Genomic DNA, 18,969 nt, shown 5'->3' with positions numbered 1-18,969 from the left:
CTTCTCCAGATTCGTGGACAAGGCTCCTTCAAAGCATGAAGGTGCTCCCTCACCTGTATCGTAGGTAGGGGGACATCTTCGCTGGTTTTCGGACCCGTGGACTTCCCTAGTGCAAGACAAGTGGGTCCACAAAGCCATTCGGTCTGGCTATAAGATTGAGTTTCGCTCTTGTCCCCGGGCAATGTTTTTTCCTTCCAACCTACGCCTGTCCCCAGACTGCTTACAGGGCCTGTTTGGGGCCGGGCCGTACAAGACCTGTTCCTTCAAGGGGTGATTGTCCCGGTTCCGACTTCGGAATGTTTTCAGGGTTTTTACTCAACCCTGTTCACAGTATCCAGGAAGGAAGGAAAAGTACGCCCAATACTGCACCTCAAGGGTGATAAACTGCTTTGTGCGGGTACAGAAGTTTAGAATGGAGTCCATTCAAACGATGGTGGCATCCCTGCATCTGGGATTTCCTTGCCTCTATCAATATCAAGGATGCCTACCTTCACATTCCAATATGTGCCGGTAACCAGCATTTTCTCCGCTTTGCTGTGGGAGAGGAGAATTATCAGTTTGTGGCGTTGCCCTTTTTTGGTTTCACCTGCTCCTCGGGTCTTCACAAAAGTGTTGGCCCTGGTGCTAGCCTTGCTACGCCAACAGGGGATCGTGGCACTGGGCTACTTGGACGATCTCCTTCTGCGAGCGGAGTCTCCCTCTACTCTGGTTTAAAACCTGGAGATCACAATCAGGACTCTGCGGAAGTTCGGGTGGATTCTGAACTTTCAGAAGCCTGCTCTGGTTCCGTCCACGAAGCTGGACTATCTGGGCCTGACTCTGGACTCAGCCTTAGCCAGAGTGCTCCTTCCTCTGGACAAACTCCAGAAATTGCAGGCTGCAATTCGTCTCCTGCTGTCCAACAGCTGGTCGTCCCTCCGGACTTGCATGCGGGTGCTGGGCCTTATGGTGTCTACCTTTGCGGCGGTTCCGTTTGCACAGTTCTGTAGGAGGTCCCTGCAAAGGGAGATTCTGACCAAATGGAACAAGACTTCCCAGTCTCAGGAATATCACATTTGGGGAACGAGGGAGTCCTTGATATGGTGGCTTTGTTCTCCGGCGCTTCAGCTGGGAAAATCCTTCCTCCCCTTGTATTGGACAGTAGTCACCACGGATGCCAGCCTTTCCTGCTGGGGAGGCGTTCTCGGCAAGCATTCTGCTGAGGGGATCTGGACGCTGGAAGCGTCCAGACTACTGATCATCGTCTTGGAACTCCGAGCGATCAGTCTGTGTCTGGATCTTTGGACAGATTGTCTTCAGGGTTGTCCAGTGCGCATTCAATCAGACAATGCCACGCCCGTCTAAGGTGGGCAGAAAGCTTCGTTCCAGCCCTCTCCGCCAAACACATTCCCGGGGTGGAAAATTGGCTGGTGTTGGACCACGAGGATTGGTCCCTTCATCCGCAGATGTTTTATCAGCTGTGCCTCCGGTGGGACACTCACAAGGGGGATCTGTTGGCGTCACGGCTCAACAGAAAGGTGCAGAGGTTTGTGGCTCGGTCAGCACGCTGGTGGCCCTGTGGAATCCGTATCGTCTGATTTTACGCCTTCCCTTCTCTCAAGTTTCTGCCCAGACTTCTACACAGGATCAAGGCAGAAGGAATTCCGGTCATCTTAGTGGCTGTGGACTGGCCTCGCAGGGCTTGGTATGCCAATCTGGTGCGGCTGGTCACCGACGTTCCTTGGAAGCTTCCTCTCAGGGAGGATCTTCTGTCCCAAAGACTGATCTTCCATCCTGCTTTAGAAATGCTGGCTTTGACGGCTTGGCTGTTGAACACCAGGTGCTGAAGGATAAGGGTTTATCTGAGTCTGTGATTCCTACCCTGTTGAAAGCTAGGAAATCTACTTTTAAGAAGATCTACCATTGTGAAAAACATACATTGCGTGGTGTGAGTCTCTTGGGGTTCCTCCTCGCTCCTTCTCGGTGGCTCGGATCTTGACCTTTCTTCAATGGGGAGTTGAATAGAAATTGGCATTGAGTACCATGCCAGGGTGTCGGCTTTGGCGGTCTTCTTCCAATGATCTTTGGTCACACACTCCCTGGTGCGTACGTTTCTTCAGGGTGTCCGACATTTGGTTCCACCAGTGCAGAATTTGTTGTCGCCTTGGAATCTTAATTTGGTGCTTTCAGCTTTGGTGCTGCAGAAGCTTCCTTTTGAAAATATTTGGTAGATTTCCCATCTTACATTGTCTCAGAAGGTGGCCTTTTTAGTGGCTATCACTTCTGCGTGCAGATGACGCTGCATTGTACACAGCTACCGCACGGGAAGGTACCCTTCATTTTGCAGGGATCTTTTTTGGTTCCTTCTTTGTATTCACTGTGTGTGAGATCTTGTTTCAAAGAGCCTGCTTTTCGATATGTGACTTGGGGTTTGTCCGATAATAGATGTTTTACCGTGGGGTCCTCTTTTAGAATAGGCCAATGTTTCTGGAGAATATTTTTTATCATAGGGTACTTGTTGGTGTATCTCATTATTATACGTGTGTTCTCTGTTTCCTTTTGAAGCTCTGGTATTTTTAGTTTTGAATAGGATTTCCTGTCTCGTCTGTATTTTGACTCTATTATAAGCCTTTCTTAGAGTAGTTTTTGTATATCGTCTCTTTTGGAGTCTTTCTGTTAATTGTTTTGCTTCTTTTTGAAAATCCTCATCTGTTGTACAATTTCTTTTTAGCCTGAAATATTGGCTATAAGGAATGGCTTTTTTTTAGAGGGGTTGTGTGGAAACTTGATGCGTGTAATATGGTGTTGTCCGCGGTTTCCTTCCTGTAGAGGGTTGTCTTGATCAGGCCATCTTTATCTTTGAGTATCCATGTATCCAGAAAGGCAATTCTTTCTTTGCTGTAGTTAAGCGTAAAAAACATATTGTATTTGTTGGTATTCATGGCTTTTAAACATTTGTTTATGAGCTCCTCAGGTCCGTTCCAGATAATGAAAATATCGTCTATATACCTTGCCATAATAAGATATTATTGGCATATGTGCTGTTTTCCTCTTTTGCTAAGAAATCCCGTTCCCAGGCTCCTATATAGAAGTTGGCGTAGGAGGGTGTACAACTGGTACCCATCGCTACGCCGCAAGTTTGTAAGTAATATGAACCGTCAAAGGTGAAAAAATTGTGGTTAATAATGTATTCAAGCATGAGGATAATAAAGTCATTGAACTTTTTTTCGTGTTCACTGTCTTGGCTCAGTGTTTGTTTTATAATTTCTAAGCCTTTCTTGTGCGGGATATTGTTATAGAGTGACTCAACGTCCACAGTAATGAGAAAAGCGTCTTCCGGTATTGCCATTCCCTCCAAGGTTTGGAGGAGATGCACTGTATCTCTTATATAGGATGGTAGATTAGTAACATAGGGTCTTAAATGTGCATCAATCACTTGACTTGTGGTTTCAGTGATTTTTCCATTTTCAGAAACTATTGGTCTTCCAGGTGGGTTCTTTTTATCCTTGTGAACCTTTTGGTAGCGCATAAAAGGTGGGTGTTCTCGGATGTTTCGTCCTCATGAAGTTCCACAGGGTTTGTGAAATTATGCCCTCATTTAGTGCTCTATCTATCTTCCTGTAGAAATCCTTTTTAAAGGAATTTTTTATTACTGCTGATATTTTTTTATAGCATTTGGGGTTATTCAGGATTTTCAGACACATTTGTTTGTATTTTTCATTATCCATGAGTACAATGTTTCCTCCTTTGTCTGCCGGTTTGGTCTAAGTCTCTGTTAGTCGGATTTGCAAAACTCGAATGAAATACCCCAATACATTGTGATTATATGCTGCCCATATCGCAGACTAAGTAACTACTTAATCCCTGGTAGCATATAATGGGAGGAATTTTCAATATGAGTATAAGCATGTAAAGATGTATTTCCACATCTGAAGACTTCTAGATTAGTGTGATCTCACAATCTGCGGTCATCACCGTTGCAGTTCTTAATTCAGTGGTCCGTCAGTCTATTTTGTCCGCCATGGTCCTATACACAGCGGGAAATACCAGTCTTTTCTGGTCTCTCTGGCCCTGAGGAAGCCCCATGCGAAACGCACCGGCTTGCTGGGACCCCTAGACTGTGTTCCACCAGAGACCCTGTAACATCTAATTTGAGTTTCGGCATTCCCTTATGGGTAAGTACCGTATTTATCGGCGTATAACACGCACTTTTTCCTCCTAAAAATGGAGGAAAAAGTAGCAGTGCGTGTTATACGCCGATATAAGAAAAAAAAAATGTCCAGAAAGCACTAGCAGCGCCGAGAGGTAGAAGGGGACGGGCGGCGCCGAGGAGAAGGGAGGACCGCTGTCATCGGAAGTCCCGCCTCCTATGCCGACGTCAATCATAGGCGCCGTGACTTCCGATAACAGCCCATCCTTCCTTCTCCTCTGCGCCGCCCGCCCCCTTCTACCTTTCGGCGCTGGATGCTTTCTGGACAAGTGATTTCTTTAGTGGCACTGGCGCTGGCGAGGCTGCAATAATGGTCACTGGCGAGGCTGCAATAATGGTCACTGGCGAGGCTGCAATAATGGTCGCTGGCGAGGCTGCAATTATCGGCGCTGGCGAGGCTGCATGTAAGGGGACAGGCGAGGCTGCATGTAAGAGCACTGGCGAGGCTGCATGTAAGGGCACTGGCGAGGCTGCATGTAAGGGCACTGGCGGGGCTGCATGTAAGGGCACTGGCGGGGCTGCATGTAAGGGCACTGGCAAGGCTGCATGTAAGAGCACTGGCGAGGCTGCATGTATGGGCACTGGCAAGGCTGCATGTAAGAGCACTGGCGAGGCTGCTTGTATGGGCACTGGCGAGGCTGCATGTATGGGCACTGGCGAGGCTGCATGTAAGAGCACTGGCGAGGCTGCATGTAAGAGCACTGGCGAGGCTGCATGTATGGGCACTGGCGAGGCTGCATGTATGGGCACTGGCGAGGCTGCATGTATGGGCACTGGCGAGGCTGCATGTATGGGCACTGGCGAGGCTGCATGTAAGAGCACTGGCGAGGCTGCATGTAAGAGCACTGGCGAGGCTGCATGTAAGAGCACTGGCGAGGCTGCATGTATGGGCACTGGCGAGGCTGCATGTATGGGCACTGGCGAGGCTGCATGTATGGGCACTGGCGAAGCTGCATGTATGGGCACTGGCGAAGCTGCATGTATGGGCACTGGCGAAGCTGCATGTATGGGCACTGGCGAAGCTGCATGTATGGGCACTGGCGAAGCTGCATGTATGGGCACTGGCGCTGGCGAAGCTGCAATTATGGGCGCTGGCGAGGCTGCTATAATGGGCACGGGCGAGGCTGCATGTATGGGCACTGCGCTGGCGAGGCTGCAATTATGGGCACTGGTGCTGGCGAGGCTGCATGTATGGACACTGCGCTGATGAGGCTGCATTCGTGGGCACTAGTAAGACTACATTTAATTTTTAAAAAAAATGTTCTGAGTTCAAAGCTGTTTATTTTAAATTTTAGCTTTTTTCCTGAAATTTCTGCCCTAAAATTTAGGTGCGTGTTATACGCCGGCGCGTGTTATACGCCGATAAATACGGTATTTCTGCACCTGTGTTTTTTTTTATTTTTCTTGGATATGTGTACGGGATTTATGCCCCTGGATTATACATGTTTTTAATATGTGTTAAATAAAAAATATATTTTTTATAACTGTATGGTATTCTTGATCCTCCTCCTCCCAATCGGCCTAGAAAGCCCCATCTTTTCTCTTCTGTGTTTTTGCGTATACTAGGGGTAGGGTAATTCTTCTCAAATATTCCAGAGCACAGCCAACGTTGTCACCCTCTGACAGGAAGTGGCTGAAGAACCTCTACTGTTTAAAATCAACAGCTGCAATTAAAAGCAGTCAATGGATGAAGACAGCCTAGGTTATATGGTATTTTTCATCTGTTTTATTCCGGGGCATAGATAATTTTTTGTTCTGGGTGCTGGTTCAGCAGCAAGTACTAAGTAAAAGTATTTTTAAATAAAACAAATTGTGCCAAATTCACAAAGACTAGAAAAAGCAATCACATCCTTAATTCTATTTTCTCAGATCCTCCTAAAAATAAAACTTTTATGTTCCAGGTGAAAGATTTTGCCCTGGCGTAGGGCAGGTGTCTGTCACTGATGAGATAAAGCGGGAAATCATCCACCAGCTCAGCATTAGACCTATGGCCCACAGTGAACTGGTCAAGGCCTTGCCAGAGGATGTAAGTGTGCCTAAGTTTAATTGGCGGTTTTCCTCTTATGTTGAAAGGCGATGAATGTATAGCACGTGATGTCTGCCAAGGTTAATATAGCCATTGCTCAAAGCGGAAATAGCCACTTTTCATGAACATATTTGCACAGTATGGTAAGAGCTCTGGGTAACACAAATAACTACAGTTCTACTTTAAATTTTAACTACATCTTACCGCAGTACACAGTAAATGTGCTCTGCAGTTTCCCCAGTGCCAGTCCTCTTTGAGTTGAATGAAATCTATTGCTATTTAAGCGACATTCTGTCAGCCAAGGACTGGATGGGTCTTCAAGCTGCACTGAGCTCACTGGTGTATGCTGCAGGGATCGACGCTTAATGGAATAGTTCACCTTTTAAAAACCCGGTTATGCAGTTACACTACACCATTGTAGCACCCGATGTCTAATCCTGACTTTCCCCTGGTGATATTGCTGTTTGTCATAGTCCAAATAACAGAAGCCTTCCAGAAAAACTGCCACTTCTTTACATAGCTCAATCCTGTCATCTTACAGAGACGGAGCAGGCGTTAGGAGGAGTGCCCCCATGTAGCTACAGGGTGGAGTGCTGTGCTTTTCCTGAGGACGCTAAAAGTCAGGGAGGCAGGGTCTCCTTCCTGAGGTTTATTAAAAGTTGTAAAGGCAGGAAGGTTTTTTTTATTTTAATGCATTCTATGCGTTAAGATAAAAAGCCTTCTGTGTGTAGCAGCCACCCCAGCACTCCCTAATACGTTTCTGTGCCCCCTCTCTGTCCAGCGATGTCCATGAGTCCTGTCTTGGGACTCTCTCTCCTGATTGGCTGAGATACAGCCGCGGCTGTCAATCAGGAGAGAGAGGGAGCGTGGCTGAATGGCAGCTCTGTGTCTGAATGCACACACAGAGCTGCAGCTCGGCTCGGGTGCCCCCAAAGTAAGCTGCTTGCTGTGTGGGCACTCAATAGGAGGGAGTGGCCAGGAGCAGGAACGAGGGACCCAATAGGAGGATCCAGGCTTCTCTGTGCAAAACCAACTGCACAGAGGTAAGTATAATAACATGTTATTGTTTTTTTATAAAAAAAAACAAGACTTTACAATCACTTTAAGGCTACATTCACACCTGAGCGTAGCGTTTTTCGCGCGTTTTTTTACCGCGATTTTACCGCGATTTTTGCGGCGTTTTTTACCGCGATTTTTACCGCGATTTTTGTGCAGGCGTTTTTAGATTGAATAGAGATCAATGGAAAACGCCTGTAATCTGCCCAAAAAGAAGCTCATGTACTTTTTTGAGCGTTGGGCGTTTTGTATACAGCGTCAAAACGCTCAGATGTGAACAGGGGCCATTGAAATGAATAGGATTTGTCTTGTTGGGCGTTTTGAGAGCTGATCCTAGAGCAGAAAACCGCCCCAAAAACGCCCCAAAACGCCTAGATGTGAACGGAGCCTAAAAGATAAGCTAACCTAAGCATGTTACACGTTATACTCCTCCTGTCTAGGGTGTAATGTGTTATATACTCCAGGGATGTCTCGTCTCCCATGACAGTGGATTAGGGTTTCTCTCCCCGCACCCGCAGTCTTTTTATCAAAAACAGCACTACTGAACTGAGCCCCGCGCAGCTGCATCATTCATTCACTGCCGTCTGAATGAATGAACTACAAGTCTTGTCTTCCACCTCGGCAAGCAGCTTGTAGTTCTTAATGAGCTGCAAGGGCACTTGAGCACCCTCGTAGTTCATTGACTTTGTAACTGTCTACCCGTATGGAGGTACAGGCAGGCAAGCTGGAGGCAGTGCCTTACATTACACCCAGGATCTAATGATAGTCAGTGCAATGTTCTGCAGGCTCATCAGAAAAAAAATAAAAATGAATGTACATTTACATCTATTTCACCTGCAAAAATATATGTGCATTTATTTATTTTTTTCCTAAAGATAAACTTAGCCTTTTAAGTGTGAGGCTGGAGGTGTTAAGGGTTATGTGTTAGGTTGGCCATACAATATACAATTATCTTGTACAACTTTCTTTTAGATTTACAAAAAACTTTTTGTATGCAACAATTTGTATGGAATCAGGCAGACCCTTGTACTACATAGTTGAAGGTAAATCTAAAAAAAATTGAATAAGAAAATTGTATAGTCTATGGCCAGCTTTAGGGGGTGTAGGAACATAAAAACCCAGTTTTTCCCACTGATTCTCATCACAGGCAGCCTTGTGCTGAAAACTCACTGGTAAACAATGCAATAAGAACTCACAATAGCTGCTCACTGAAAATACAGTATAGTGTACCTTAACCACTGCCGACTTGTGGCAGTGCGGCTCCCCTGGGTTCAGTAACGTAGACCTACATCGCTGGACTCCTAGTGATTTCGGCGGCACGCTCCCGCTGTGTTTAGAGAGTCAAGCGGGAGAAGGAGAGGCGGCGATTGCCGCCTTCCTTCCCCAATCGTCGGGGAAACTGTGAGAAGACCCGCATGCTTATGTAAACAAAGCAGGCGGATCTTCTCAGTGACAGACAGGAGGAGATCACAGGATTCAGCATAGCTGAACCTGCGATCTGTCTGTGTCACAGCACCCCCCCCCCCCCACACGTCAGTAAGCATGAGGCATACATTTAACCCATAGATCACCCATAGGGTTAACCCCTTCCCTGCCAGTGTCATTACAGTAACAGTGCATATTTTTTAGCACTGATTACTGTAGTAATGTCACTGGTCCCCCCCAAAAGTGTCAAAAATGTCAGTTAGGGGTCCGATCTGCCAGCCGCAATGTCGAACTCCCGCAGAAAATCGCAGATCGCCGCCATTACTAGAAAAATAAATAAATAAATAAAAATGACATCTTTCCCTTAGTTAGTAAACGCGATAACTTTTGCGCAAACCAATCAAAATACGCTTATTGCTATTTTTTTTTTTTTTTTTTTTTTTTTACCAAAAATATGTAGCAGAAAACAAATTGGCCTAAAATGTTAAAAAAAATTTGATTTTTAAGGTTTTTTTTTTTTTTGGGAATGTCATATAGCAGAATGTGAAAAATATTGTTTTTTTTCAACATAGTCACTCTTTTTTTGTTTATAGCGAAAAAATTAAAAAATTGCACAGGTGATCAAATATCACCAAAAGAAAGCTCTATTTGTGGAAAAAAAGAACGTAAATCTTGTTTGGGTACAGCGTCGCACGACCGCGCAATTGTCCGTTAAAGTAAACGCCAAATCGCAAAATAGGGCCTGGGCAGGAAGGGGGTAAAAACTTTGGATCTTAAAGTGGTTAATGAAGATCTCTACAGATTGTTTGTGTTCCCCTGCAGGTGGCACCCTACTCTTTCATTCCTCATCTCTTCCCATTCACATATTTGCAAGTGCACACAGCACATACTGTTAATGCCTTTATTGTTGAAGTAATCTGCAGGTACTGTGTGATCTGATCGACATGCCTTTATATTGAGTCAATGACTTTCTTACTTTGAACTGATAGGAAAACAAAGAGACGGGAATGGAGCAAGTGATTGAAACGATAGCGTCTTTTAAGTAAGTTGAGCGCAGTAAGACCTTTGTGTCTTTTTATTCCAGATTTCTAGATTATATGTGCTTATATCTTTGTTGCTTTTCTGTTTAGAAAGCCAGGCTTAACAGGAAGAGGCCTGTATGAGTTGAAGCCTGAGTGTGCCAAGGAGTTTAACCTCTTCTATTACCATTACTCCAGAGCTGAACAGTCTAAGGTAAATGCTGTGTTTTTACATGTTCTCTTTTATCATTGCGGGGCAGAATAGCCTGTGCCAATAGTACTTAAACGTATTTCTGAACCCAATCGCTAAAATCTCTTAAAAACCTTGACATGACCGTACCGTTTCAATTCTTGGCTACAAATTTGCTTAAAACTGTCAAAACCTTTTATTTTTTAAAGCAAAGAGCCCAGTAGATTAAAAAGATAGTAATTGCAATATTGTATATTGCATGATAATTTTGCAATTCTTTATCAAATCTATATTTTTAGGACAAAAAACAAAATGAATTTTAGTGCACACAAAACATAATAAAACCCATAAAGCCATTTTTTTGTACAAAAAATACGTCAAGCCTTAGAGCCGGTTCACATTAGCGCGACACGACTCCTTACTACTTCGGGGGCGACTTGTGCATTACATTGCACCATGACTTCGGAGCTACTTGCAGGGACTTCACATAATGGAAGTCTATGCAAGCCGCTCCGAGGTCGCCCCGAAATAGTACAGGACCCTTTTTCTAAGTCAGAGCGACTTGTGTCGCTCCTATTAGAACGGGTCCTGTAGTGGTCAATGGACCGCGAGGGAGCGCGACTTGTCAGGCTGATAAGTCGCCTGACAAGTCGCGCTAATGTGAACCGGCTCTTAAACTGTGTGAATCCGCAAAATGTCAAAACCTTACAGTACTCAAGGTTATCAATAGACAAAGTTTAAATGCTTATACAGATCCTTAGTTTAGGGACCTAAAATTTTCTCCTACTCCAACATTCACAGCAAGACCCAATACGTGTTGCAAAATTATTTACATATGCATGGCCTATGTGCGTGTATTAAATATATTTAAGCTCACTCTAGGAATTGTCTTGTTTTACAGGCTGAAGAGGCCCAGCGTAAGTTGAAGAGACTGAATGAAGAAGATACAGGTACAGGGATTTCCACTGTTCTCTAAGCTGGGCAGGCTAATGCAATGTGTTTAAGGGTCAATCAGATATGATCTTCATGAATTTTCAAAGCTATTTCTTTATGAAAATCTATTTTGGTTTATGTTTTTTTATTTTGTGTATTTTTTTGTTTTGACCGGTATATCTTTGAGATTGTCAAAAGAACAGCGCTGTGTGCAGATGTGTGTTCTGTCCTATTCTTAGTGCTCCAATTCTATGACTAAAAATCAATAGATTATGGTGTAAAACACCCACATAAACTAAAGTGCCATTGTGCAAAACCTATTTAAACCAATCGTTAATGTAAACAATTCATGCTATACACTTAACCACGACTTTGAGTGGGGATATCTGAATGATGGGTTCAACTGCAGGCATCATTCAGATATCATCTTCTTTTTCTGCCAGGGATTCCCTCTCATATAAAAAACAATCATAATGAGGGCACTGCCTCCCCAGCTGCAGTGTGGGAGGCATTTAAACTGTTCGCCAGATCCACTATGATTTCCAAAATTAAAGCTGTTAGAGCGCGGGCTGCTGAGGAGATCTCCAGGGCAACGGCGAATCTGCTTGAAGCTGAACAGGCCTTTATGGCGGACCCGACTCCGACGCATGAATCCCAGTATAAATTGACCTCTAAAGTCCTTTCCCAACTTGAATATGAGAAGGCGAAATCTAAGATGTTTTTTCAGAAGCAGAATCTGTTTGCACATGGAGAGCGGGCGGGGAAACTCCTCGCATATTTAGTTCATTGTGAGGATAGGCCCCCGGTAGTTATAACTTTGAAGGATGACCTGGGTAATGAGATCACCGATCCTGCTGCGGTGACACAGTGTTTCCGATCATTTTTTAGTACACTTTACACCTCTAGGGCCCCCGCTGACTGCACTGACATGCATGACTTTCTGGACTCTATTGCCTTTCCCACATTGACACCCGACCAGTTGGCGACCCTCGAGGCACCCATTTCTGTGGAGGAGATTGCAGCAGCCGTGTCCGAGTTCCCTAGATCTAAGGCCCCCGGCCTGGACAGCCTCCCGATTGAATTCTTCTCCCAATATTCGGAACTCCTTTCTCCTAAATTATTGGCTTTGTTTCAATCTCTGTTCAAGGATGCAGCCCTGCCCCCTTCTATGCGGGAGGCACTGATTGTGCTCATCCCCAAGCCGGGCAAGGACTTGCACGCCCCAGAGTCTTACCGTCCCATCTCTTTGCTCCCAGTAGACACTAAAATCCTTGCGAAAATTTTATCCCTCCGTCTTAACAAGGTGATCCTTTCACTCATACACTCGGACCAGACCGGGTTCATGCCTGGGAGGAACACCTCGTTTAACCTTCGCCGGTTATTTATGAATCTCCAGGCACAACACGACGGAATGGGCGGCAGGGTGGTGGTCTCCTTGGACACGGCTAAAGCATTCGACTCGGTAGAGTGGCCATTTCTATGGACCTGTCTGGACCGATACGGCTTTGGACCTAATTTTACTAAGTGGGTCAAACTTCTATATAGCGCCCCGGTAGCTAGGGTCCTGGCCAACGGCTGGCAGTCGACCGCCTTCCCTTTATCCCGTGGCACTCGACAGGGGTGCCCCCTCTCCCCCCTGCTGTATGCCCTGGCCGCGGAGCCCCTGGCGATGGCCATTAGAGCACATCCCGGGATTCGTGGCCTGCGTAAGGGACCGCTGGAGGAGAAAATCAGCATGTATGCTGATGATACTTTGTTATATTTGGAAGACTCTCGAGAATCCCTGCTCACAGCCCTTTCTTTAATTGAACGGTACGGACGGTTCTCCGGTTTTCAGATAAACTGGGATAAGTCACAAATTCTCCCGCTTGACGAGAGCCCGCAGGCGATCGCCCCCGCAAACCCGGCCCTGCAGTGTGTATCCCGCATTAAGTACTTAGGGATTCAGGTGACAGCTAGCTCAGCAGATTATGTCCCAGATAACGTTCAACCCTTGTTCCCTCTGCTTAAGGCCAAAATTCAAGTATGGTCCAAATTACCTCTGGGAGTGATGGGTAGGGTCAATTTAATTAAAATGATTCTTCTTCCCAAAATTCTCTATGTTGTATGGCATTCTCCTATATATCTGCCACTCAGGCTGTTTAAGCAGATGGAATCACTCCTCAAGACCTTTGTTTGGGGTGCTAACCGGCACAAGATCTCATGGCGCAAACTCAAAAATCCTACAAATCTAGGGGGGTTGGCCCTGCCGGATTTTAATCTGTACTATCTGGCAGCTCAGTTGTCCCAGTTCTTTCACATTGATAAAACGGATAGAGAACGCTTCTTGACCCTGCTCTGCCCTGGGTGGGCTCATCCCCTCGGGGACCCCCTCCTAGTTATCCTTAGGGGCGTCAGGGGCTCGCCGGAGCCCCTGTGCCCCAGATCTCTCCTATATCACTATTGTCGGATCTGGGAGGTGGTAGCGTCCAGGCTTCGGTGCCCTCCGTTCCACACACTCACCCCTCTGTGGCATAATAGTACATTGCGTGAGTTTCTCTCCATCCTTGACCTGTCGATATGGAGTGGAAGGGGTATTCTCCTCCTTAGCCATATCTCCACGACCACTGGTCTGCGGCCTTACGAGACCCTGCAAGACCAGTTTGCGCTCCAGGGCCCCATGCACTACAGATACTTACAGCTCTCCCATGCTTATAGATCTCAATTCCCTGACGGCCCTCCTGAGATAGAATCGGTCACCACCCTTGAGATTGTTAAAAGTACAGAACCCAGTCACCTCATTTCCATGTTCTACTCTGAGCTCCACACGCCTTCCTCGACCGCTTTAGCTTATGCACTTAAGACCCGCTGGGAGCGCAATGTGGGGGCCATGGAGGATGAGGAATGGGAGGATGCCCTGGAGACGTGCCGCAGAGTGTCGCCAAAACTGTCGGATCGCCTTACCCAGACCTTTATAATACACCAGGCTTATCTCACCCCGCTCAGACTGTCCAAATATCACCCTGACTTGGTCCCCTTTTGTCCTATGTGCGCAGACCCTGATGCTTCCTTCTTTCACCTATTGTGGAGCTGTCCCCAACTACAGACTCTATGGCAACAGGTAGTCACATTTCTGCACGACAAAATGGGGTCTCCTCTACAGCTCTCCCCTAAGGAGTGTCTCCTGGGGGTCTATCCGGATGGAGAGATGCCCAAATCCACTGTCATATTTCTTCAGGAAACTTTGTTTATAGCGCGTAAATTGATAGCCAGGCGGTGGATGAGACCTACTCCTCCTACTCTAGGATTGTGGATTAAGGAAATTAATAGTGTCATCCCATTTCATAGACTTTTATATAAACATAGGGGGTGCCCCCAGAAGTTCAACAAGATTTGGGACAAGTGGGTGCAGTGCCCTGACACAGCTCAGTAGTGCAGTGGGTAACTATTTTATGCTGACCGCCCCAATTGACCTAATATTGTCTTCTCGAGTGTTGGGCCGAAAGAAAGTAACTGACTACTGCCTTATTTTTACTATGTCTGTTCTGTTTCTAAGTGTTAATCACTGTGTATATTTGTATTTTTTTTTGTACTTCTGTGTGTTATGAATCTGATCGAAGTTTCAATGCACGGTCTATTTTTGTATTGTACCAAAAGTTTCAATAAACCTCACTGTTTTGAAAAAAAAAAAAAACAATCATAATGGCTATAAAGCTGCACAACCCCCCCCCCCCCCCCCGCAGCTCTCTGGTGCTCCCACCGGCTCGCCTGTGCGATCGTACAGGCGAGAGAATGAATCAGCCGGTGGTGGCCGTTTACCGTAGAGCTGACTGAGGACCAGCCTGTAAAAAAAAAAAAAAAAATTAAAAGTCAGCAGCTAAAAATACTGTAGCTGATGACTTTTACTATAAGGGCACTTACCTCTCCAGGTATCCCACAATGTCGGCACCCCAAGCCAATCTGTCCATAAGCTCCGAATGCAAGTATCAGCATTTTTACTAAGGGAAACAGGAAGTCAAGCCCCTCCTATTGCGAATACACGAGTCGTGCTGCGCTTTCTGAATGGTCCCGCTGTCTTCTGGGACCTGTGTGTCTCCCAGAAGGCCAGGGGAGAAGGGGCCCGAAATTTCATAGATTGCAGTGATCCTAGCTGGAAGTGGGAGCTGATACCTGGTTTTGAAAGGTGCCAAATGTAGCAGCGGAGGGGGGAGGAAGCAAACAAGCGGAGCTTTCCCTTTTGGGTGGAGCTCTGCTTTAAATGTAAGTAATAAAGTCCATGTAATTCATATATATATCAAAAAGTCTTGGATGTGATGTCACCCTGCACGTTGGGAGTTGCTCATGGATGGAGCAAGCCCGGGTTCATGTTTATGCGAATCATACTTGAGTCAATGGAGACACAGAAATGTGAGTTTATTGAATTGGTTTTATGAATAGAGTTTTTAAGGATTTCCTGCTATGCAAGCTTTTTTCTCTTCCATTTTAAACGTAAACGTTGTTTGCTGGCAGAGTTTAAAGAGGAGTTTGCTGGGCCTGCAGATTATTGCTCCCATAGGGGAATGCACTGCTAGCTGGTTTATAATATTACCAGCATTTACCTCTGGTGAGTTCATTTAGCACATTTGGTGGTGGATTTTACTTGTGGTGCGGTGGAAGACAGAGGATTTAAGAGAGAAAATTTCACTTGAAATTTTTATATTAAGACTTTTTGAAATATATAGGAATGACATGGATTTAGGGAGTCCGGTAAAAAAGTGCAGCGCCCTTCAGAACCACCGAATCAAAGGTATGCACCCAGGAAGAACAAGGAAACGGTCTCAGGTTTCAGCGTTGTCAAAGAGGGCTCAGAGGATGTCAAAGAGGGCTCATTGACGTCCAGCTAGTTTGCAGCTTTCCAGCCCGACTGAGTTTGAAAAGTGCACCTGACCTCTGGCTGCAATCCGCAGCCTTGCAGGGTGGAGCATTGCATATGGAAAATTAGGGCGTTAGAGACGCGGTTTGACATCTTGGAATTCGGCCCGCTTCTTCTAGACCTCAGCAGAGAAATGGGGATAAAATGAGACTCTGGTGCCATTGTAGTGTATGGTGGATTTCTCCCTTGCTAACCTTAAAGAGGTTGTAAACCCATGAAACTTTTTTTTTTTTTCTGCAACCTGAAAGAGAAACCCAAAATGAGCTAGTATGCATCGCATACTAGCTCATTATGAAATACTTACCTAGGAACAAGCCCCCGCCGTGCCGCCCGCTCACCTGTATGACGGGCGACATGTCCAGTAGCCCGTCTTCCGGGATCGCGGCATCCGCCCATCTGATTGGCCGGAGCCGCGGTGACGTCACTCCCGCGCACGCGCGCAGCAGCCGACAGTCACGGCATTGGACTCTGAAGAAACGGCACCAGCGGCCGTTCCTTCAGAGCGCTTTCGCCAGTGACGTATCTCCTAAACGGTGCTGTTTAGGAGATATTTACAGTACCTATAGGTAAGCCTTAATATAGACTTACCTATAGGTAAAAGTGTCAGAGGAGGGTTTACTTCCTCTTTAAGATTTTCTCTCTGTCGCAGTAGTGTAGTATCTGTGCCAGGACTGGCCTAGGTGCATTACCTGGGAGAGCCCTAGCAGGAACATGATACGCCCTTTCAACAGCTAACAGTGGGGTAAGGGCTTCTTTCCCGAATAGATCCAGTAGCCATTTATCTATGAATTCTGTGGGGTCCCGACCCTCCACCTTTTCTGGCAGCCCCACTATGCGAACATTTTGTCTAAGATGATTTTCAATATCATCCGTTTTGTCACTTGTGGCTATGCGGACGGCTGTGTGGGTTTTAGCAATCAGTGGATGTATTTTGTCCTCGATCACTGATGTGGCCTTCAGCAGCCGTTGTTCTTTCTCTTATCTTCTGGAGGTCTTATTGCAGCAGCGACACCTCCTCTGTCAGCCCCCCTAAGCGCTTTATGACTGAGTTAACTGAAACAATGCCTTGCTGACAGCTTGTACGATTTGATTTAGGGTAGGTTTTACTTCAGACTACGCCTGTTTTCTGATCACTGTCAGGGAGAGACATGGTGTCAAGCTCAGTCTCTCTATATACTGGGATGGGTCAGCTTCTTCCTCCTGGGCTTCAGAGGAGCCTTGCCACTGCACCTCTTTGATTTTTTGTGTATTGTAGAGCATGTCTCTGGGGGCATCTTTTTTTGTGACCCTTACCCACTTTGCTGCTTGTGTCTTTGTGCTTCTCAGAGCATCGTGGTGGTCCTGTTGGGCTGTGCATGCTAAATCTCCAGGGCTGTCCATTCTCCCTTGCCTCCTCGGGTCATCATAGCTCCGATCTGGTCAGGTGGGGTGTCGATAAATTTCTCTGGCTGCACTGAAGAGAATGATACCTATAATCGCCCAGGTCAACGACCAAAGTCAGGATCGGGAGCTCTGTGAGGCTGTTCCACTTGCATGCCCAGCCTGGCCAGGTCCCCCCAAAAATCTAGCATTTAATACTGTTTTAGACATTCTGAACTTCTTTAATTAGAAAAAAAAAAGATAAAATGATAGAATTTGGCTGCCATGGGAAAGAGTCAGATCTTCTTTAGGACACTGATATATGAGGAAATCTGTAGTGTAATTGCACTGAAGGAACAAAAGAATTCACAAAATGTTTTTCTGTTGCAGCTTTGCCACCTCCTGTGCTGCCTCCGTTTTGTCCTCTCTTTGCCAGCCTCATTAACATTCTCCAGTCCGATGTTATGCTCTCTATTATGGGAACTATTCTTCAGTGGGCTGTTGAACCCAATGGATATTCCTGGTCTGAAGCCATGCTGCAGAGGGTAAGCCGAGTCATTTTTTTATGTCTTATAGCAACACTTCATATGCATGCACCAATTTCAGCTGGTTTATGCTCTGTATTAGACTGAATATATTATCACCATTAAAAGGTGGTAGAATGAAGCAGACAATAATGAGACAGTGTGGTATTGTTGTACTTTTTTTTTTTTTTTTTTGTTCTTTGCGAAATTTGAAAAAAAAAGGTTAAAATTTAAATAATTACTTCTACTAGATAAATATGGCATGATGCATATGACTAGCAAAAATGCTACGTGCACACATGGACCACTTTCTCTATCGCTCATTGACAGACGTAGTCTTCTTGATTCTCAAGAGCTGGGTTATGTTGTCTCCGCAGGAGTAGGACTAGGCAGAAAGACAAAACGTTCTGGCTCCACCTTAGGGGCAGTCCCTGAGGGTATATCCTCCCTCTCTCTGCTACAGGGAATCAGTTTTTTTCTGTCTAGTCAGGAGTAAGGACCTAAGTTCCTTGCTGGGATCTTTTTGGTCCTGGCAAGATTTTTTCTTTAAGAAAAAAAAAAAAAAAGATTTTTTTTTTTTTTAGGCAGTTTTTCTCCAGTGTTTTTTTCCTGTGAGATCTTCAAGCAAATATGCCGGACTGGGCGACACTAGTGGTCACCCCAGCCGGCCTACGAGCGCGCGCAGACCATTGCATTGCGCTTGGTCGGCCGCGACACAAGTAAGTATGCGGGGCCGGGCGACGGGCTGGGTGTTGAGATCCAGTGGTCATCCCGGTTTCTGTCTACGAGCGCGTGCAGACCAGAGCTCCGCGCTGGGTCGGCCGCGACGGAGTCCCAGTGGAGGGACTGACCTTGCGAGTTAAAAGTCTCGCTTGGACGCCAGGAACCAGAGAGTCGAGGCGTCCGGAGTGGTCCACAAACCCCCACCCCGGTGGAGAGGGTATTGTGAAGAGAGGGTGCCTGTCGGTTCGGTATGGTGAGTAAACGTTCCCTTTTTTCTTTCCTCGTTATGAGGCAGTATGAATTATGGGCCCCTCCATACATGGTCAGTATATATCTGACACTAAAAGTCCCCCTTGTAAATGTGTTTGGTGGGAAGTGGACTTGGTTTGAGAGCTAACACTCTACCCAGCAGACTGTAGCATTACAGCAGACATAGGAGGTATAATCCTACCTTATTTGTAGTGTATCTCCTGTAGATCAATAAATCGCCACTTAGCAGAGATGCAGGTGGATGTGCTGGGAAAACGATTTTGGCGGTCCGCCGCCATTTTGCCGTAGACCAGGTGCATGTATGTCCTCAGGTCACGCCGGCCGCCATGTTTTTGGAGTCTATTGTCTCTTGTATGGGGGCGGC

The 18,969-nt window shown here is 46.1% G+C and overlaps 1 protein-coding gene across 2 annotated transcripts in view; it reads left to right on the top strand.

Moving 5' to 3' along the window:
* UBR2 (ubiquitin protein ligase E3 component n-recognin 2) overlaps positions 1–18,969 on the top strand; it is a 180,603-nt gene that overhangs the window by 100,836 nt on the left and 60,798 nt on the right. For both annotated transcript variants that reach the window (XM_082250166.1, XM_082250167.1), the window contains exons 21-25: positions 6,091–6,215; positions 9,686–9,738; positions 9,827–9,929; positions 10,807–10,855; positions 17,479–17,633. In XM_082250166.1, the coding sequence (XP_082106292.1) occupies positions 6,091–6,215; positions 9,686–9,738; positions 9,827–9,929; positions 10,807–10,855; positions 17,479–17,633 (485 nt within the window). The remainder of the gene's footprint in view (positions 1–6,090; positions 6,216–9,685; positions 9,739–9,826; positions 9,930–10,806; positions 10,856–17,478; positions 17,634–18,969) is intronic.

The sequence above is a fragment of the Pelophylax lessonae genome, assembly GCF_965119305.1.
Source record: "Pelophylax lessonae genome assembly, chromosome: 3".
Lineage (NCBI taxonomy): Eukaryota > Metazoa > Chordata > Amphibia > Anura > Ranidae > Pelophylax > Pelophylax lessonae.
This window is presented reverse-complemented; position numbering and strand designations above follow the sequence as displayed.